The 21,343-nt window shown below is 39.3% G+C and overlaps 1 protein-coding gene across 6 annotated transcripts in view; it reads right to left on the reverse strand.

Moving 5' to 3' along the window:
• Positions 1-974: 974 nt before the first annotated feature.
• Sqor (sulfide quinone oxidoreductase) overlaps positions 975-21,343 on the reverse strand; it is a 47,180-nt gene continuing 26,811 nt past the window's right edge. For all 6 annotated transcript variants that reach the window (XM_078049673.1, XM_078049674.1, XM_078049672.1 and 3 more), the window contains 7 exons: positions 17,412-17,465; positions 14,036-14,230; positions 12,197-12,406; positions 7,577-7,760; positions 2,945-3,012; positions 2,462-2,640; positions 975-1,272 (listed from right to left, as the gene is read on the reverse strand). In XM_078049673.1, the coding sequence (XP_077905799.1) occupies positions 1,215-1,272; positions 2,462-2,640; positions 2,945-3,012; positions 7,577-7,760; positions 12,197-12,406; positions 14,036-14,230; positions 17,412-17,465 (948 nt within the window). In that variant the 3' untranslated portion in view covers positions 975-1,214. The remainder of the gene's footprint in view (positions 1,273-2,461; positions 2,641-2,944; positions 3,013-7,576; positions 7,761-12,196; positions 12,407-14,035; positions 14,231-17,411; positions 17,466-21,343) is intronic.

The raw sequence follows: 21,343 nt of genomic DNA on the forward strand, positions 1-21,343 counted from the left end.
GAGTCCCATATCCCAAGTAATGTGCTGGTCCTCATGCCCCGTAGTGTTCGATCACTAGTTGGAGAAAGCACAAAGAGCACAGAGGACCGAGAAGGGCAGCAGCTGAGTGCTGAGGGCCATTGTCAAGTAGGAATGACGCATCGAAATTTCCTTGCCAAGCGTACCCCATGCTGTTTAGAGGACATTCGATGGGACATTGCATGCATGCTTTAATAAGGTGACCTTGCTCAAGGACCAAGGCGGATCGGGGTTTAGAGCTGATCAGGTTTGAGGAAGTAACCGGCTCCTTGAGTTTAAGGCGTTGCCAGTTTAAGACAATGGGTTTTAGGGAAGTTGGAGGTTGAAGATTATTGCTGGGATTAGGGTGTTCCTGCTGCTTGTTCCCGTTGAGTTCTCGTGAGATTAAAATGGGATTTGGAGATAGCCTCGTGGAGTAGGTGAATTGTGCAGGCAGACGGCAGAACAAGATTGCCCCTGGACCTGTGTGGAGGCGTTGTGAGAGCGGGAATAAAGAATTGCTGTTTGAACCTACAAAGGTGTGTGGTGGCTCGTGATTCTGGTGCCAAGCCGAGACCTTGGCAACTGAGCTACCAGTCCACCTGCTGAGTCTACAAGTCAATGTCAAAGCTAAGATTCTAGAGAGACCAGGATGCTCAGAGAGCATGCTTATCAGCACACGAGTAAGATTATCTGCTAAGGTGGAAAGATCCCATGACTAGGAGAAGACAACCCACTTCAAGTCCTAGCTTTGACATTGACTTGAAACAGGAAGAGTCAAGGCTGCCATGCACTGTGTTTGAAACAATCTTTTCCCCTAAAAATGACTCTTCTGTGACCCTGAATAGGCTCTGTGAAGTCATAAATTGAATACACATGGTAGATTAGCAGTAAACTATTCTACCAACACCATTTTTCTCTTCCAAATGCTGTAAGTTTTCATTCCTACTGTTCAAGATAGAAATATCTCAGAAAAATCAATCAATGACAAAATTTTATTTAGAAAATAGAAGTCTATTATTCTTTCATTTGAATATTTCCAAACAACCAAGTCCACCCTGGGCAGCCCACATAGTGGCTGTTCTGAGGTACTGAAAAAGTTACCATCATCCAGCAAGAAACTCTTTATAGGGTTAGTCTTTCATTCCATTCTGGGTCAATCAGCATCTGAAATTCTGATATAGAAGCCATCCAAGGAGAGCAAGATTGAGCCATCCTTAACTCATACCCAGATGAAACAATTTCCGAAGAAAGGCTGGTCCTCCCCAGTAACCCCTAAAAAGAAATAATATAGAAGTTACTTGAGGTAAAAGAGATAGGATGACTTCAGCCTTTAGGATGTTAAAAGAGAGACGATGCTCACAGAGCATTCTTTTATCACCACACAAAGTAAGATTTGTCCACTAAGATCCCACAACTAGAAGACAAATATACTTCCAGTCCTAGCTTTGACATTGACTTATAGTATGAGCCTGGACATGCTGACTCAATTTAGCAAACCTGTATGAAGCCTCCATTACATGCAAACTGCTTTCACTTGCTCATGAATTAAATGATCAGGGTTTCTCAACCTTAGCCATATTGAAATTTTTAACCACATAATTACTTATTACAGGGGGCTATCCTATGCATTGTAGGATGCTTAGCAGTATCCTGGCCTTTGCCCACTACATGCTAGTAACATCCCTCCAGTTGTTGGCAACCAACAATGTCCCTTGGAAGGCAAAATTATTCTTGGTTGATGACCACTGATTTGGATATCCTGACTTACCAATCTTATCTGAGTTTGGAAAAGTCAAAAAAGATCATCAATTTTTGGAATACGAATTATTAATTTGTATTACTCTACTATTATTACATGCCTACTGTTACCTGGCTCTTTCATATGTTATCGCATTAATCTCCATCTTAGGAGATGGGCAGTTTTTGGCAGATAAGGAACTTAAACACAGAGTTTAAGCAACTTACCCAGGACATAAAACTAGTAAGTGGCAGATGCATCATTCAAATAGAGGCAGGACTCCAAAGTCTGTGCTCCTAATCACTTTTATTTTTCCCCAAACATAATAAAAACAAAAGTAAAGTAGCATGTGAAAATGATTTACTGTTTTTATTTATTCACCCAGCAACAAAAAAAGACCAAAACATGAAAGTCAGAAGTCATGTTCACTGCCAATAATGAAGAGAAGAGGCAGCATTCCCTGTGGGTGATAGAGCCAACCCCTTTCCTCATCCAGGATATCCCTCTTTTTCTAATGTGGCTGAGGCTCTGAATCCTTCAGGGCTGCCATCACTGATGAGAAATGGCACAGCATGGAGGCAGGTGTGGGGGGCGGGGGGCGTCCATTAACAAATCCCATTTTAGGTGGAAGCTGCAAGGCCTCTTTGAAATCATGACCCTACATAAGGTGGTGCAGTTGCTAAAAGGGGTGCCCTCCACGCCAGGACCAGGTGATGCACCTACCTTAGCATGACATTCCAATACAGGAAAGGCATCAGGTCGGCTTTCATGAGATACATGGAAAGTCGCTCTTTGCTCTGATCGAAGGGGAAGGTTTCCAGTGGCTGAGCTTTGTAGTCAAACTCCGCAAGAATCACACGGTTGTAGCCAGTCACCAGTGGACAGGATGTATAGCCATCATACTAAAATTGAAATGAGATTGTAGGACTGAGAAGTAGCATTTTTATGGGATTATATACAAACTACAGAATTTATTATTTGCTCTGAGTAGTTACAATGTTTTTCTTTTCTTTGTGTGTGTGTGTATCCTAATTTTTTGTATAATGAAAAATACGTTGTGTCACCACAAAACAGTACTGAAGGCAAAAAACTAAAGTACCTGTATTGAAGAAACTAATTAAGAAAGTGGCAAAATTGTGGGAAAACACCATTTTCACACAGAACAGAAGGTGATAATTGAGACTGATTATTGCAAGGTATACAAACCTTCTTCTTTGGTATTTGATTCTTCATAATCAGAGAAATTGTTCTATCAAGTATTCCTGATTGGGCAGCTATAAGAGAAAAGGAAAAGTCAGAAAAAAATATAAGTGTCTAGATTTTCCATGAAAACTAATTTGCAAATGACTTTAATGTAAACAAGTTAAGAAGATTCTATTTCCCATCACCCTAGAGTGGAACAAGACCCTCCTTAGATCTTGAAGTTCTATTACTAGAGACAGAGGTGTATATGTGGGGATGGGGGAGGGTCCTTCAGTTCATCAGAAGTCCACAGGGAAGTCTCTATTGTTTAGAAATTAAAGCACCAACTATCTTCAACAGGATTATAAAGATGGTCTTACTCCAACCCTGTTCCCTCTCTTCCTGGGGGCTGATGGCTGTCAGCTTGGTCTGCGTGTCCCTGTGTCTCATAGCCATCCAGGATACCCCTGTGTCCCTGCTCACAGACAGCCTAGATTGGCAACCCCAGATATATCTGACTCAGTAAAACACTGGGACTTCCACTCTGCAGGGTGAGGCTGGACCAGATGGATACAGATGTAGATCTATATGCATCCATCTACACATTGACCTCTCTCTCTTAGCATACCTACAGATGTGTGTTTTTGTTTTGCAATGACAAGAGCAGAACAGCTGCCTTTTTTATTATGAGAATGTTTGAACACTGCCATTCTTATTTCATCTAACCCATTGTAAATGATGTGTGTGTGTGCACACACACAGACATGTGCACGCACACATGTAATATTTATATAGCAGGCAGCATACCAACTCACCATAAATATTTCTGTGTATCTCTAATAGGTATGAGGTTTTAACTCAAGAACAATAGCATTTTTATACCCAAAAATATTAGCAATAATTACTTAATATCATCTAATCCCACTGTGTGTTCAATTCTGAATAATTAAGACTACCAAAAGAAATGAGCAGTACCCAGAGATAAAACATTAGGTTTACTTTCAAGGAAACATACATTGCTTTTATATCACAAAGCTCTCATTAAAGTAACATTAATCAGGAAATTAGGGATCAGAAATTTTTTTCTGTAAAGAAAATATTTACATCTTGTGAGTCAAGACACAAGAAGCAAAGATTTTAGATAACAAAAAAGAAAAGCAACTTTCCACAAAAATCTTGTTGATGAAATTCAAAATATAATAAATTTTTATAATACAGGTCTACTAATTCTCACTAATAGAATAATGAATTTTTTTTAGAATAAGTAAAACGTTATTGCTATCTATTATTGAACTGATCATTAATTGTTCTGTCATCGAAACTGTTCTTAGTCAACTGTACAAAAATAGGCAGCAGGCTCTACTTGGCCTGAAAAGTTTAGTTTGATGATGCTCAAATTAAAAAAGCAATGAGGATTTTCTTTTTTCTCTAGAATAAAGAGGTTCAAAAAAAGAGAGAGAGAGAGAGAAAGAAAGAGAAGGAAACAACTCCACTTAAAACTATTAAATTGCCCACTATTCATTGCCCACTATTCAATATTCAATATTAGCAATATTTCTAAATATAATGCTTCCCTTTTGGAAAACTTTGTCTTTAAGGCCATAAGGAGTCTGGAATCTATACTGAGAAGATCTGAGGAGGCCCCTGCTGCAGGGCAACATGGCCAGTTGGTGTCATAGCAGAGAGGTTAGGCCCATGGCCCCAGTAAGCAGCCATACTCCATGCCCAGGCTCAATGTGCAAGTGCACAGGCAAATATGAGTTGTGCTCTTCCCTGTATTACAACCTCCTTCTGTTATGCCAAAGCCCTCAGTTAATCTTTGTTAAGTGCCATCCTAGTCTTGGCTGTGCTGTGCTATAGGTAATTAAAGGAGACTCCTAGGGCAGAGAAAAGCAGAGAAAGGCGGGAAGCCCCAAGAAAGCCACATTCAACACAGCAAGACAAGGTCTTACTCACAATAGCATAATGGTCTGGAGAGTCTGGAAAGGAATGACTGCAGAAGAAGTGTGAACATTGCCTCGGGACACTCAGAGGCCTAGCAGAGGGGAACCTAATGAGAAATGCCAACCTCCTTGGAGAAAGCTGGAATAGATATTCACAGATGTGAAATGACAAAGAGCAGCATTCACTGCAATACTGTTAGATATGAAATGAGTTGAAAAGAACCCAAATACAAACCAAGAGTGGATTTGTACAATAGATCTGGAAAAACCATATAATAGAATATAGATTCTAAGAAAGCAGATATAAAAACAACAGGGATGATCTCTTCATGGCTCGAGGAATATAAAAGCTGAGCCAATGGAAGACAGGCCTGAGAGCAAGGCTTTGCCATTACAAAACAAACTGTAATTTTTGTTCAACCATATTTAATACCATCTACCTGAAATATTGAATTAAATGCATGTTTGTTGGTTGGTGGGTTAGTTGGTTGGTTGGTTGGTTGGTTGGTTGGTTGGTTTGAAATAAGCCAAATTTTGCATAATCTGGGCTTCTAGTCACAGTATTTCCACCAAATGCAGGTAGGCTTGCATTAAGTGAATGTATTAAAAGTATTACCCCTCAAACTACATATAAATTATAAAGAAAAAAGGTGGTTTGGCCACAGGAAGTGGGAGGTATATATCCTTTAATTAACCCAATGATAAGATCAAGCTTCACCAAAAACAAGACAAAATTAGCATAATGGCTCCTGCAGGGCCAGAGGAGATACAAAGATTCCCACTAAAACACTTAACCTGAATCTAGCCATAAGAAAACAACTAGACAATGCTGGAGATGTAAGTCAGCAGTAAGAGAACTTGCCAAGCAGGGCCAAGGCCCCATGTTCAATCAAAAAAAAAAAAAAAAAAAAACTAGACCAACTAGACAATTTCTAAATTGTGGGATATTCTACAAGATAACCAGTCTAGATGTGTAGACCCCTCAAAACTGCTCATGTCATTAAAGCAAAAATACAAATTTCAGAAGGCCTGTTCCAGATGAAAGGAGATGGGAGAGTCGTGACAACCAGTGCAGCGTGTGGTCCTTGACAGGACTTAAAGGGGATGGGAGAGCTACAAAGGACATTTTTAGGAAAATTGGAAAAATTCAAACTGGATTATACATATGACATGATTTCATTAAGTAATGTTAAATTTCTTAGACATGATAATAGTCTTGTATAGATATGGAGGAAAATGTCCTTTCTCCTAGGAGATTCAGAATGAAGTACTTGAAGTAAAATATTACCGTATCTAAACTGCGCTTTCAAATGACTCAGCAAAAAAGTTCCAAGAGTGACAAAGCAAATGTCAAAAGCATTAATAATTGGTTAATACCTAAATGGCATGTGAGTACTCACTGTACTTGCCTTCAAATTCTTCATTGGTTTGATTTCTGAAATTAAAAATTTCAGATTTCTGAAATTAAAAATCTCAAACCATCAAATTACCTCTAATGATGAAAAAGACATTCAGAGGCTTTCTTAGAAAGTCTGTCTTAACCCATTACATCCCAAGTTTTCAATTCTGTGGATATTTCAATGCAAATGACACAGGTGTATTAAAATAGATTGGAAATCATAACCTAGAGCTTATCTATAATTATATTAATTAATATTATAATATTAGAATTATATTATTATTGTGTGATTATACATACATATTATATAATTAAGTTTTTTCTAGGTGGGACAAAATGGGGTTAATGTTGAAGAAGGGAAAGTAGCACAGTATGTTCCACAAGTGTGGAATTCACACAAATGCAACCATACATATCAGCAGGGAGGTCCATGTTTTATAACATCCAGAGAAGACATTCCTGTCTGTAAAGGACACAATCTAAAAGGCAATTCTCCCCATCACTGCTAGAGCAGAACATGGAGGTGAAGAATTTAGTTTTCCAGGCTGAGGCCTTAATCGTGTACCAATCAGGGCATGCTCCACTGTGTTTGTCTTAACAGAACAATTTTCTGGTCTGCAAGTTTTCATTGACTTGCATGTGTTTTCTAGGGAAACAAATGCTTCTCCAGTTTTATGGTGTTTCAGGCAAGAGAATAATAGCCAGCCTGTCTGGTGTCAGGGGCCCAGAAGGCCAGGGATTTGAGTATGGCAATATAAGAAGTACCAGAATTCTAGAGAGCTAGAAAGTTTAGGGTTCTTTCCCTAAAAACAACTCCTCTGACCTAGAAAAGGCAGATAAAGCAGGGTACTATGGTGCACACCTCTAACCCCACAACTCTGGAGGCTGAAGCAGGAGGATCACACGTTCAAAGCTAGCCTCAACAACTTAGTGAGATCCTGTCTCAACATAAAATAAAAAGGGCTGGGGATGAAGCTCAGTGGTAGAGTGTCCCTGGGTTTAATCCTTAATCCTTTCTTTTTTTTTTTTTTTTTTTTGAGGACAAAAAGAAAATTTTTCAAAAGAGAAAAAAGGAAGAAAAAGCAGACAAGATCACACTTTTGGGGGACAAAGCATTCAAAAGTTTACTTCTTCATACCACACTAGGTTCACTGACAACTTGTTTCGGCCTCAGAGAGGTCAAGGTCATTTTTAGGCCACAAAATGGACTTCCATTATTAATATAACACTGTTTGTGCCAAACTTTTGTTTCTGTTACAATGGAGACCTGGAGAGACGTCAGTTTGAGAGGAGATACAGAGCTGGGTATCCTACCTACTGCTGCAGCGGTCTTTGACGTAGGAAGGTTGGTGCAGTCCCCGATCCCAAACACATTCATGTATTTCTTGTGCTGCAGAGTTTCTTTATCTACATCCACCCAGCCAGCAGCATCAGCCACGGGACTTGTCTTGAGGACATCTGGTGAGCTCATCGGCGGTGTCACGTGCAGCATTTCATACTATGCAAAAGGAGAACATCCAAATTTGCATCTTTTCAATCACTCTAGAGCCCCACAAGCTCTCCCCACACACACCCTCTTTACTCCTTACCTTCCAGTTCTAAGACTTTATGATATAAAACAGAGGTTTATATGTTTAAAACCATAGAAAACCTAGATCAGTTCATAAGCTCTCTGTTGAGGATCCAAGACTATTAGGCTATTGAGTACATTTAATTTTTTATGTGTTTGTTCTCTATCCTGGTTGAACATTATAATCATTAGGGAATTTTTGAACTCCCCGGCCTCGGTCTGCACTCCAGACCAATTAATAAAAATCTCTGCTGGAAACCCAGGAGTCAGCACATTTCAAAAGCTTCCCAGGTAATTCCCTTGCAGCCAGCATTGAAAACCACTGATTACAAGACTTTTGGAGGATTTTTTAAAATTCAGATTAAGAGTAGAAATGAAAGAATAGCTGACCTAAAATCCTACAATCAAAGGAGACACAAATATCTTCCTTCTTTACAAATTTCCTAGAAGAACAATAACAATTCATTTATCCAAGTCCCTACCTGCAAACTCAACTATCCAGAGCATAGTTGAACCAAAGTAAAAGAGACCAAATTACAAAGTTAAGTTCCTTCACCCAAGTGTATATGCTTTGGGCACCTCACTCACAGTCCATTCACTTTTTTTTTTTAAAGAGAGAGAGAGAGAGAGAGAGAATTCAATATTTATTTTTCAGTTTTTGGCAGATACAACATCTTTGTTTATATGTGGTGCTGAGGATGGAACCCCGGCCACACGCATGCCAGGCGAGCACGCTACTGCTTGAGCCACATCCCCAGCCCCCATTCACTTTTTATTTCCATTCTTTACTCCTTTTATTTGTCTCTCCACATGTTCATCTGCCTGTACACTCAAACATTTTTCTAATACCTATTCATTGCCAGATGCTAGTGTGGGTAATGAGGATATATAATTAAAAGACCCATCACCCCTGCCTTCTTGAGTACAGAACCTAGCTGGAGAAACAGTCCAGAAACTCAATAAATGCAATTGCATTGCAAGGGAATAGGTAAAGGGAGTATTATGGGAACTCAGACAAAGAGATACTGATCCTAGTTTTGGGATCTTTGAGCTAAGCCTTGATGGATGAATGGGAGTTGTATTTATTCAATATTTGTCAATCATCTACTATATATCAGGTAACTTATTCCAGTATTACAGATATAATCCTTTTTTCCCATATTTTATTCACTTTTACTTTATTTAAAATGTTTAACAAGTTTGATTCTTTCATATTCCAGTCTATAACATTTAAGAGCTGATGAGAGCGGAATCAATCTTTAAAAGTTGCAATTTTCTGAGAGCCACAAAAACTGCAAAAATGATACAGATGGGGGCTGGGGTTGAGGCTCAGAGGTAGAGAACTTGCCTAGCATGAGTGAGGCACTGGGTTTGATCCTCAGCACCACATAAAAATAAAATAAAAAGATATTATATCCACCTGTAACTAAAAAATAAATACTTTAAAAAAAATGACACAGGGACTGGGGCTGGGGCTCAGTGGTAGAACGCTCTCCTAGCATGTGCAAGGCACTGGGCTCAATTCTCAGTACCACATAAAAATAAATTAAAAAAATAAAGGTATAAAAAAAACACAACAATCTTTAAAAAAACAATAGAGATGGAAACAAAAACACAGACCCTTTTGTAAAATGATAACTAGCCCTTCTCATTCCAGTTGGCCCTCTGAACATCACTATATGAGAGCCCTTCAAAATGATGACTCTGAACTGATAGAACCAGATGACCAGGGACATCCTGTGACAAAAGTTCTGAAAAACAAGTCATCCTGGAACTGGCAGGAAGGCTCCCACTGACCAAATCTGGGCACCAAAGTAATTAAGGACATAAATGAATTATAAACTATTGGGGAGTAATAAAAATTCATGAGTCCATACCAGTAATTAAGAGAAGAAAGGCTCTTAATGACAGAATGCCAAGAACCTACTGGTAGAGGAGATGGAATTATGAAGTTAGAAAGCAATAATTTTCTAACCACCACAGTAAAGACTAAACTAGGCAAGTGTCATCAATGGTTACTATGTTTACAGGGAACTTTAATGAGTACAGTGTTTATATGGTCTTACGGTATCCCCCTACAGACTTTCATATTAGCGGGGTAGAAAATGAATAGTACCTATTCAATGGAAAAACTGGATTATAACTTGATGCTCAAAATACACATCATCCATAAAAGGATAATGAACATTGTGTGCATACAAATGAGGTTCCCTAGAAGGACACAACCTTGGTTATAAAATGGTCCAGTATAGAAAGAATCACCCAAAACTAATCAAAAGAAACTGTAGTCAAACCCAAAATGTGGAAGATTGTATTTTTTAAACAAGTGGTAGAGGGGGACTATATTATTCCAAAATGTCAGTGTTTTAGAAGACAAAGAAATGTTCCAGTTTAAAAGAGGCTAAAGAGACATCACAATTAAATGCAATGCTTAACTATATATTAGGTCCCTGAGGTCCTGTACTGGAGAGGAAAAGTACAGTCAATGCTATTGGGTCAGTTGACAAAAAAAAATGCATATAAATAGTAGATTAAAATGATGTATCTGTGCAAGGAGTGGTGGTGCACACCTGTGATCCCAGTGACTTGGAAGACTGAGGCAGGAGGATTATAAATTATAAATTCTAGGCCAGCCTTGGCAACTTAGTTAAACCCTGTCTTGAAATTAGAAAAAAAAAAAACAAAAAAACAGACTTCCCACAGGTTTGATCCCTAGTATCCAAAAAAAAAAAAAAAAAGTATCTGTGCCAAATTTACCAAGTTGAGAACTTCTATGTTTATGCAATAAAATTCCCCGAACTTAGGAAATGTATACTAAAGTATTTAGGAGTAAGGGGGACATAATAATATTTGATATGTCTCTAACTTATCTTTGGTAAAACTGATAAAGGTGTATAGATAGATAGACAAAGAGTGCTCAAATGATATAACTAAAGCAAATGGCATAAAACACCATAAATGAATCCAGGTAAAACTTATACAATTTTCTTTATGTTCTTTTTATTTTTGCAACTTCTCTAAATTTGAAAGTTTTCCAAATAAAAGTTTTTTGAAGTTATGACCCTGAGTCATCAGTAGCATTTTTAATGATATTCGGTGTACTTCATTTAAGAAAGGGAAGATATGGGCAATCAATTTTAGAAAGACTTTGAGCTAAAATACTTAAAATTTGAAATTTTCATGTTCAGAAGACTGATCTTTGATTCACCTCAAAATTCCTTTTTATGGAACCCTTCATTCTTTAAATGCTGAATGAATAATATGTGACTGTGTAATGCTTCCTCACTGCTAACAGCTCTTGCCAGAATGGTGTAAACTAATATTCTCCTCCAGGTTCCCTTACATCTTGTTCTTAATCCTTGTAATGCCTCTATAAAGTACTATCAACACTTCACAGAAGAAACTGAGACACATAAAGGCCAAGCCCTTACAAGAAAAGCTAGATCTCTCCAGAAAAGGTAGGAGTTCTGCCAGATTCTTCAAGAAGGACTTTGAAATGCTGACTTTTATGCACAAGTGAAAGACATTAACAGACAGTCTCTTCCACAGGTGAAAGACACCCCTGTTACTCTTGAAGTACTCCCAGCATTGCTTCCTGCTCACAAGAAGGGCTTTTTCTCACAGGCCACAAGTTGCGACTACCATCGCATCCTGCATTTCAGGAAACCCTCCCTCAACTCTTTAGGTGATAACTAAAGTGGTATGGACTCCTATAAACCCAGAGACTCTGGAAGCTAAGGCAAGAGGATCATGAGTTCAAAGCCAGCCTCAAGGGGCTAGGGTTGTGGCTCCGCGGTAGAGCGCTGGCCTCATACCTGTGAGGCCTGGGATTCGATCCTCAGCACCACATAAACATAAATAAATAAAGATGTTGTGTTCAACTCCAACTAAAAAATAAATACTTAAAAAAATAAAAGAAAAACAACAAAGCCAGACTCAGCAAAAGTGAGGCACTAAGCAACTCAGTAAGACCTTGCTTCCAAATAAAATACAAAATAGGACTGAAGATGTGGCTCAGTGGTGAGTGCCTGAGTTTACTCCCTAGTACCAATCAGTCAATCAATCAATCAAGTGGTGAAATATTTTTGGCTGCTTCCAGTAATGTAGTACCAGGAAAAGTAGTCAAAGGAATGGGATAAAAGTTCACTTGCCACTAGTAGATAAACCCTCTGCCTCCCACTGACACAGCCTCTTCCAATTTGTTCTTCCCAACCCATTTTGTTCCACCTCCCCAATGCCCTCAGATGCTCATTTTAACCACTCTTCCTTGGCATGTGATGATGGTAGATAGGGACCTAGAGTCTACATCCACGCTCAGATCAGCAGACAAGACCTCAGGCAATCACCTTGACCTTGACACTCACTGAAAACACTTGGGTCTCTCCAGGTTTATCCAGGTTCTCAAAAACAGCCTCTTGTTTATCAGCTCGGACTTCAATGAGGTTTTGCTTGTAGTTCACAGTGAGGTTCCTCTCCTGGATGATCTCCTGCAGGGCATCTGCATACTTCTTAACCCCAAAAATTGTTCCAAGAGCAGTGTTAAAAATTATATTGGCCTTGGATCGCTTTCCAGTCTAAAAAAAATGAAAGAAGACAAACAACCAATACCAGAGCATACTTTAGCCATCTGTTTAAAAAAAAAAAAAAAAACCCAGATAAGAATTAAAACCCTCAGAAGAAAATTTGTCAGCTTTTTTTTGCATCTTTACATCTCTGTAACCTGGTAGGGTAAGGTGTGGGTTGATCCAATGCCTCTTTTTTATTTTCTGCCCAAGACACAACAACTAAGTACACATCCTTGAGTTGGAGGTTTGTTCCACCAAAGAATAGAGGCAAAGGTCAAGTCCAGGTAAAGAAAGATTAGAGCTGAACTGCTTATTCATATACTCACGATTCCATCACTCAATAAATATTTACTGAAGTCCTTGAACTGGCCAGGTATTGTTCTGGGTGCTGTAGGAATAACACTGAATAAAAGAGTTCCTACGGCCTTGGTGTTCTGAAGAGGACAGTGTTCTCTCAAATTCTAAGATCTTATGGCACCTGAGAGAGAACCTTCCTCCCAGGACTTCCAAGACGTAGGAGAAAAGAGTTTTGAAAAGGGAACTCCCAGGATGGAAGAAACAGCTGGTCTCCTGCCCTTTCATTTATTCCACTCTTTTTAGGATTCTCTTACCTGGATCTCACCATATGAAGAAGATAGGTGGGTAAGAACCTCAAAAGGTTGTGTCAACCCCTTATGACCCAGAATAAACTTTTCTAGAGTCAGAAATGATAATTGGAGCTATCTCTTCATTCCCTACCCTACAGGGTTGTTGCAGTTTACAGAACTCAGGTGAGTCCCGACCAGTGCCAAGTTCCAAATGCACATTCATCAACTCTTCAGTCCCAGCTTCCATACCCCTTCTCCCCATGGGTATCTTTATAGAACCACAGCCTTCTTTGAGTCCTGTCAGTGTCTTTAGTCAAACCACACTTTGATGACCCAAGTGTCCATCTCAGACATGGGCACAGTGGGTGAGAAGAGCTGTCCTCACAATCTCATGCCAGGCATAACTTGAACTGCAAACATCCACCCTTACACAAAGGGTGTTGGGAAAAAGCTGAGAAAGCCACCCCCACCCAAAATCTCTTTCCACAAAAGTTCAAAGTTTCATATGAACATTTTTTTCCTTTAAAATTGGCATTTTACCTTTATATTTGCAAAAATGCATATCAAGAGCAAGAAAATATTCAAAACCTTAAATATGATTGGAAGCAGTTGAGGATGGCATTATATAGAAAAGTGAATGATTTGCAATTAATTGTCTAATTACAGATATGGAAGTATTTAAACAATCTCTAATATAGTTCCTCAGTGGATTTTTATATACCCATACTAAAAAGTATGTCATAAAGACTAATAATATGTGATACAACTGAATTGATGGGTACAGTATAATGGTAATCATATTCTTTAAAAGCCTATTGTAAAAAAACTTTGAAAGGACATGTCAAATTGATGACAGGAGCTTTATTAGAGCAAATGGAATATGAGTGACTGTTCTCTTTTTTCTTGTAAACTTCCAATTATATAATTTTGTACATATGGAATAAAAATTTAGAAATAAAAAAGATTCTATGATAGGGACAAAGATGGATTTCTGGTGATCACTGTATTGTCACTGTCTACCCCTCCCCTCTGTGCTGGAGAGGAAGCATACCTTTCTGAAGTAGGCTTCTGATAAATACATGATCTTCTGGGGGGCTCCAGCACACTTCACTGGAGTATTTGGGAAGGTAAAGATGGCATTGCCCTCCTTGAAGTCCTGCAGAGCTTTCCATGTCTTCTCTACAGTCTTAACTGAATAATTGGACCCTATTTTTGGATGAGCAAAACCTTCAGGTAGGCCTTTAATCTGCAACCAAGCACATAGAAAAATTGTTTTTAAACAAAAGTACAAATACCTTTAGAGCCTTGTTCTCTGCTATTTCTACAAATTTTCAAATATTCTAGTACTATTATTAACCCCCAGTATTCACACACATAGAGCAGCCAGGTGAGTGAGGGTTCTCAGATCAGAATCTTGGTACCTGAAGCCACCTGTCCAACCGCAGAATGGGTCCAGCCTGCAGGAGCCCTCTACCTCCCTAGTCTGGGACTATGATTTGAATGTAGCTCTTTCCACCTTCAGAGTGAGGGCAGGATGGCAGCCATACTTCCTTTAAAGAGAAGCAGTTTCCTAACTGGGAAGAAGGAGGATAGGCGGGACCAAGAGCCATTTATTTATATTGCCAATAATACCAAACTTAAATTACCCTCCCTTAAGTTGTACCAGATCAAACTCTTGGTAAAGGTAAAGGCAATAAAGTCAGGTAACTGACTTTTAAAGCATGGACTTTAGAATCCTACAGACCTCATCTGAGTCCTAGGTTTCCAATTAATAGTATTATTCTCCTGAATAAATTATCTAATATTTCTAAGCCAATGGGCCTCAAAGATCAGCAGCACCAACACCACCTGGGAACTTACTAGATATGCAGATTATCTACTAAAATCAGAAACTCTGATAGCAGGCCCCCAAATCAACCTCTAGGTGATTCTGAGGCACACTGAGGTTTGAAAAGCTTATATTTAACATCTATAAAATGGAGATTTAAAAAAACCCTGCTGCATAGGGTTGTTGGCAGAAGTAAATGAGACTATCCATTTGCAAAGGGCTTAGGAAAATAACATGCACACAGTCAGTGCCCCATAAATGGTTTATTACTGCCAATAAGATTGACTGGATGCATACTCTAAATGTTAGAGGGTTCATAGACTGCAGTGAAGATTGAGTTAGGGAGACTTAAGCACCTGTTTTCAGCAAGGGCAGGTTCAACCTCAACCATCAAGAAACAGTCATCAAAATGGGCTGGTCGCTCCACACACCCTCAGATCTCAAGGAAACCGTGTCATTTATCAGTGTCCTGAATTCTTTACTTATCTTCATTCAATGTTAAGAACAACTATTCCTTTGTTACTGATCATTCCTGTTACAGTTCATATGATAATAATATTAGCAGTATCAATAATAATATCCATTATCATGATTATGAAATCATCTCATGTTTTAATGTTTACAGAGTTTCTCATCTATGCTGGCACAGATATTCACCACACATTATACCTCTGAGGGAGACAGGGAATAGCCCATAGAACATATGAGAAAACTGAAACAGAGTAAGGCTAAGAAACAAACCCAGAATCTTACCTAACTAGACACCTAGCCCTCTGACCACCCTCCCAGGGGTCTTCCCACAGGACTTCCACACCTCCCAAATCCAAGCAAAACTACTCTCCAAGAGATAATTAGACAGCTAACCTCTTATCAACTTCATTATTTTTCTCTAGTCTGAAGAAGCTGTTATTAAGGGGAAAGATGTCATAAAGTGGTAACCAAGTTCCTTTCAGGAAGGTTTATGACCCCTCATCCATCAGAGTTGCTTCCTGGAGACTTTGAAGCAGAGAGATGCCAAGCAGGGAGGAGAAGGAAGGAGTGAGAGTCAGCAAAGAGATGAGTCAGAACTGCCCTTTGGCTGAACAGTAACAGGCCGTGTTCTGGGAAGCTGAGGACTGTCCTGTCACACAGCGAAGATCAGTGCAGATACCCTATGAAGCTGGCATGAGAAAGAGGCAGAGACAGATGGGCAGAGAGAGGCTGCCTAGGCCCAAGAGAACCCAGACCAAAGATTCCACCCTGCCCAGGGGCCCACCACATTCCTGCCCTAGAGTTCCATAGACATCTCAATATTTTTATCAAATAACTCCCCCTTCTTTTCTGGTTTACGCTAACCTGAGTAGTTATCTAGTACCATCCAAGAGTGCCAAGCAGCAAGCTAGCCATGGCTAAGTTACTCGCATTCTCTTACCCCCAGTTTCCTCATCTTTTACATAATGATAAGAACATCTCCCTCATGAGAAGTTGTGAAGAGTCAGTGTCACACTTCCAGCATGGTTCCTGGCACACTGTAGAGATTCCACAATAACAGCTGCTTCAAAATGCTAAGAATTCTCAGCACCAGTCTCAGTCCTCCTCCCAAGGCCCTGGGGGCCGCTGGGGAACCAGTACTATAGAGATGTGCAGCCTTTGCTAAGTCAACACTGTGGGGCTGTGGGGGAGGCATGGACCTCCCAAAAGTAGTTACAATGACATCTTTCTCCATACAGTCTATTCCACAACTTTTCTGATATTATATTAGACATGACCCATGACACCGTGACTCAAAATCGTCCTGCAACATTCTCACCATTGGCTTCTCCAATGAGAAGCCAATGAAACACTTTTAAGTGTAGCCAATGCTACACTTATCTTTGCATGAAACACCCGAGGACATTTTCGCCACCCTCATCCCCCACATGGAATGATTTGGGTTTTTTACTTCAGAGACCTTTCTTAGGCCACCTCAGATGAGACTCTTGCAACATCACATTCCCACAGCTTGTGACCCATGCTTTATGTGTTTCAACTATTTACCCACAGTCCCCAACAATTTCAGGAAATCATAGCAATTACTGATTTATACCATAATGTTTTAGAAAAACAAACTTGAATCTGGTTGTTAGAATCTAGTTCCCAAGCTCACTGAAAAAAAAAGAGCTAAGGACCTTCTAGGGTAGTGTTTTTACTGTGTTTTGGTTTCATATTAAAAAATCCAGCCTCTGCACAACAAAACCCAGATGTCCTTCCAGCAGCTGATGTTCTGCCCTTAAAGTCTGCTTAAGAATTCATAATCTAAATCTTACTTCGAAAGTACAATGTAATCTTTAATACAGCAAACTCAGTCCCACAAATGTGGACATGGCTGCTATTTGGCAAGAATTACTATCAGGGCACTCACATGCTGAACTCTGATTAAAGCTTAAAGCTAAAGCACGTTGTTATCATTGACAGAATCTTAGAGAAGACTTTTTACACCATAAAAGGACCACTGGGAAATAAAACCAGGAGAGGCTTCATTAGATCTTCTTTCTTGTTAAAAAATACAAAGCAACCCAAAGCAGTGTTTGATCTTGGCATAAGTAGGCCACTGTAACACGGGAACAATTTCAAACAGTACCTTCTCATAGTCCAGCTGGATTCCAAGAGCAATAATAAGATATTTGTAGAAGATCTGCAACACAAAAAGATGTTATTTTAGACCAGGCCTCAAAAAAGCAGCAGCCCAACAAATGACTCTGGCCCCAGATATGTGTGGTCAGAACTATGTTTCCATTTGTCACTATGAATGTCTTGGGGCAGAGGGTAGTGGGTAGGAATGGCAGGGAGGGATGCTCACTCTGACTGGCCATCCTGCCCCTTATCTATGGCCTCTCACCTGACTGCTTTACAAATACTATGTAACCTGCCTGACTTCTGAAAGCCCACCTAGGTTTTACACAATTGAAAAATAATAAATGCTACACTTATTTGTGCAATGCTTGTATTGATGCTTTTTTTATATTTAGGGGTGAGAGAATGACTTCATAATCAACTTTATTTAAATCTAAAGATATGAATTGGACCAATATCATAATTGGTAAACTGCTATTTTGAGAACCATTAAAAAGGATGTGATACAGTGTATTTGTTTTTACTTAATGATCTACATATGAAAAAGTCCCCTCTTCAGATGGAGATGTTGTGATTATTCATTAGGAAGATAATAATATACATTAGCATTATGATGAAAATGCAGGTTTTTAGGACCAGGAAAAAAAAATTTTGCCCAAAAAGTATGTAAATAGGGTGAAAAGTATAAGAACACCAAAACACCAGAGTTGGAGAATGATTAAACTGGACTCAGGAGCCCAGCAAGGAGAAATGGGTTATGATGGCCATGATCTCATACCAAATGGAGAAGCAAAGTTGGAAGGCTGAGGGAATGCCTGGATAAAGAAAGAGGACACCAAGGTTTAAAAATGCTCAGGTTCATCTGGAAAACCAAAGGGGAAAAGTGGCTGAAATGTCCTGCCCTGGAATCCAGGAGACTCAGCTCTGAGGTCACCAAGCTTTCCTATGACTTAGTCACCCTTGCCACCAGACCCCAGACCCTCCTGGGGTTCCCTTAGTGCGGTATGCCAGATGTTATAGTACTCACTTTGAAACACAGGAGTTCTCCCCTTCCCACTACATGGAACACTTGTAGAAGATGAAAGTTTACTTCCTATTCCATGTCTTCCTAGAATCTAGCAGGGTCACTAAATTAAAGTGAGGAACTCAGTAATGTTTATTAGATAGATGAATGGATGATTTAAGTTGCTTGTACAAATTACAATTTATCAAAGTAGACAGGTGATATAATTATCTTCATTCATATGCTCTTCCTATCCATAGACAACTGGTGCCTTGAACTCCTTAATTCTAAAGAGGCCCATTGAACGGCTGACTGAACTGTGTGACGTCATCAGGGCATGTGAGGTGAGAGGTGGCCTGGGATCTGGGGTTGATGACCTAAAGATGAAATATAGGAACACTGTCAACTGTGCACACTTTCATAAATTTATTAGAGTGTAACAGTGATTATTTACAAGGACTATGAACAGACAACCTTGAGATTATGGGGGAGCGGGCAGATGTGGAATCATTAGGGAGAATAAGCCCTGGACAGTAAGAGAACAAAAAAATAAATTAAATAAAAGCTTTAAGTCTTTTGAATGAGTTCAAGTTTCTGGGCCAGATGACCTAAACCCTAAGGATTGCAAAATCTGGCAGTCAAGACTTTGGAGCAATTACAGAGAACAGTTTGGACCTCACTAGAAGGCTGAATATGGATAACTATACTCACCTCATTCAGGACTGGGGGAGGACAATCCTGACACTGAGAATTTAGTAAATTAGACTGCTAATCCCTTGAAGAATTCCAAGTTCATCTACTAAATAGATGCCACATGGTAATTTAGAAAAAGAAGAGCAAAGACAAGTGCTCAGAGATGATCCACCTGCTTTCAGTCAGCATTCAAGACTGTGCTGCATACAGTGCACACGCAGGAAATATTTCCTTTTCCTTCTTTTCTTGTATTCTTTTTAAAAATAATAAAAGTCCTTGAGCATTTCCCCTGTGCTTGATACTGTTCTAAGTGCTTTCCATGTTTCCATTCGAAGAATATTCATATTTTCAAAGCTGATAATAAGCCAGTAAGATAGATATTACTATTTCCATTTTATAAATAAACAGAAACACTATTTCTCACAAGTATTTACTGAGCACCTTCCATGTGCCAAATAGCATGCTAGGTCCTGAGTGTACAATGACTAATACATCAGACACAGTATCTGCCCTCCAGGGAAAGAGAAGTCTAGTGGGAAAGAGAAAGTTATCAGATAATTACTAAATCACAGAATGCTGTGATAGCACAATAAGAGGAACCTTGACCCAGTATGATATGTCAAGGAAGGCTTGCCCAAAGGGGTCATTTCTAAGATAAAGCTGAGTAGGTGTCAGCTAGGGGTAGAGGAGGAAAAGACATTTGAGGAAATGAGAGGCCAGTGCAGCAGGAACAATGTAGAGAATAAAACCAGGTAAAGTCCAGAGAAGGAACAAGTCTACTACTGCGCTTATAGGAACTGTTCCAAATAAATTACTGTGTGGGGGAAGAGTCAGAGATACAGAGTCTGGTTTCCATGGTTCCTTCAATTCAGTCTTTCACCTAGTGGCTAAGATAAGAAAAGTGGCAAACTAAGAATGGAATGACTGGTAAATTGAATAATACTTGCTAAAGAATGCTGATTAATTTATGCAATCTAAAATAAGTTCTCTAGGGATATATTAAAAAATTAAAACTTCAAATGAAGCCATATGTGGATAACAGCTAGGAAAATTTGCTAATTGGGTGACAGATTCATAAATCCAAAAGATCCCAACCAGTTGGGAGGATGAACTCAAACAAGAAGATGATATCTCACACGAGATGCTATATGATGACTTCTGAGACCGTCTATCTATGAAATACTTTTGCTTAATAAAACCCTGAAAGAAAAGTTTCACCACATTGCACCACCTTCTTCCCCAACCTTAAACCAAGACCCTACAACTTTCCTAAGTGCCTGAACCTTGGGAGTAATGAGTAGGGCACAGCCATGAGAAAGCTGACAAGTGCTCTCAATCTTAAGAGATAAGACAAGTTCATGGTCCTAAGAGGAATGTGAGTCCAACCACAGAGGTTGCTGAGGGGTCTATTCAATGAGGCAGGTTCTGCTGGACCAAGGGCGACATGTGTTACACAAGAGGAGCCCCCTGTGAACAGGAGATTGGCAAGGTAAACCAGTGACTGAGCTCAATCTTGTGAACTAAAAAGAATTCAGTCTGGCCTCCTGGTGACAGGAAAATAAAGAAGTTCTCAACCATTGACAGGGGAAAATATTTTTATACATTTAAATTTTGTATACATTTAAATTTTTAACTAAAAAATACATGCACATATATATTTACTTATTATTTATATATATATATATATATATATATATATATATATATATATATATATATATATATATGCCTGTTTTTAAGTAAAATTAATGACAAGTGCACTCTTCCAGGGCATGAGAGGCCTGACTTGACAGTGGGTCACATGAAAAAGACCCAGAGATGTGAACCAGCCTCAAGCTCAGCATGAATCAGCACTGTGGTGACTGTCACTGAAAGGGCAAAGGCAGCTTAGGCAGCATCTGATTGTGGCAGAGAACAATCCCACTCCATTCTGGGCTGTTCTGTGGAGTTTCCTTCTCATCTAGACTCCTGGTTCACAGGGCCATTAACAAGCCAGATGATGTCCCAAGGAGGATAAAGAGGGGAATGAGGGGGCCAGAAACCATGAAAGGTAAGGAAGAGTCAAGGGACATGAGGACAGGAGAGAAGTCTACCTGCAGAAAAAAAAAACTCACACAGAATATAAGAGCCATCTTAACAGAGTTGAAGGGTTTCTGCACAGAAAAGAAAGAAGCTTTTTCTTACACACTAGTAGGCAGACCAAGGAGTAAGAAAGGGATTATAAAGGTAGTAAAATATTAAGA

The sequence above is a fragment of the Ictidomys tridecemlineatus genome, chromosome 5 (assembly GCF_052094955.1).
Source record: "Ictidomys tridecemlineatus isolate mIctTri1 chromosome 5, mIctTri1.hap1, whole genome shotgun sequence".
In the NCBI taxonomy this organism is placed as follows: domain Eukaryota; kingdom Metazoa; phylum Chordata; class Mammalia; order Rodentia; family Sciuridae; genus Ictidomys; species Ictidomys tridecemlineatus.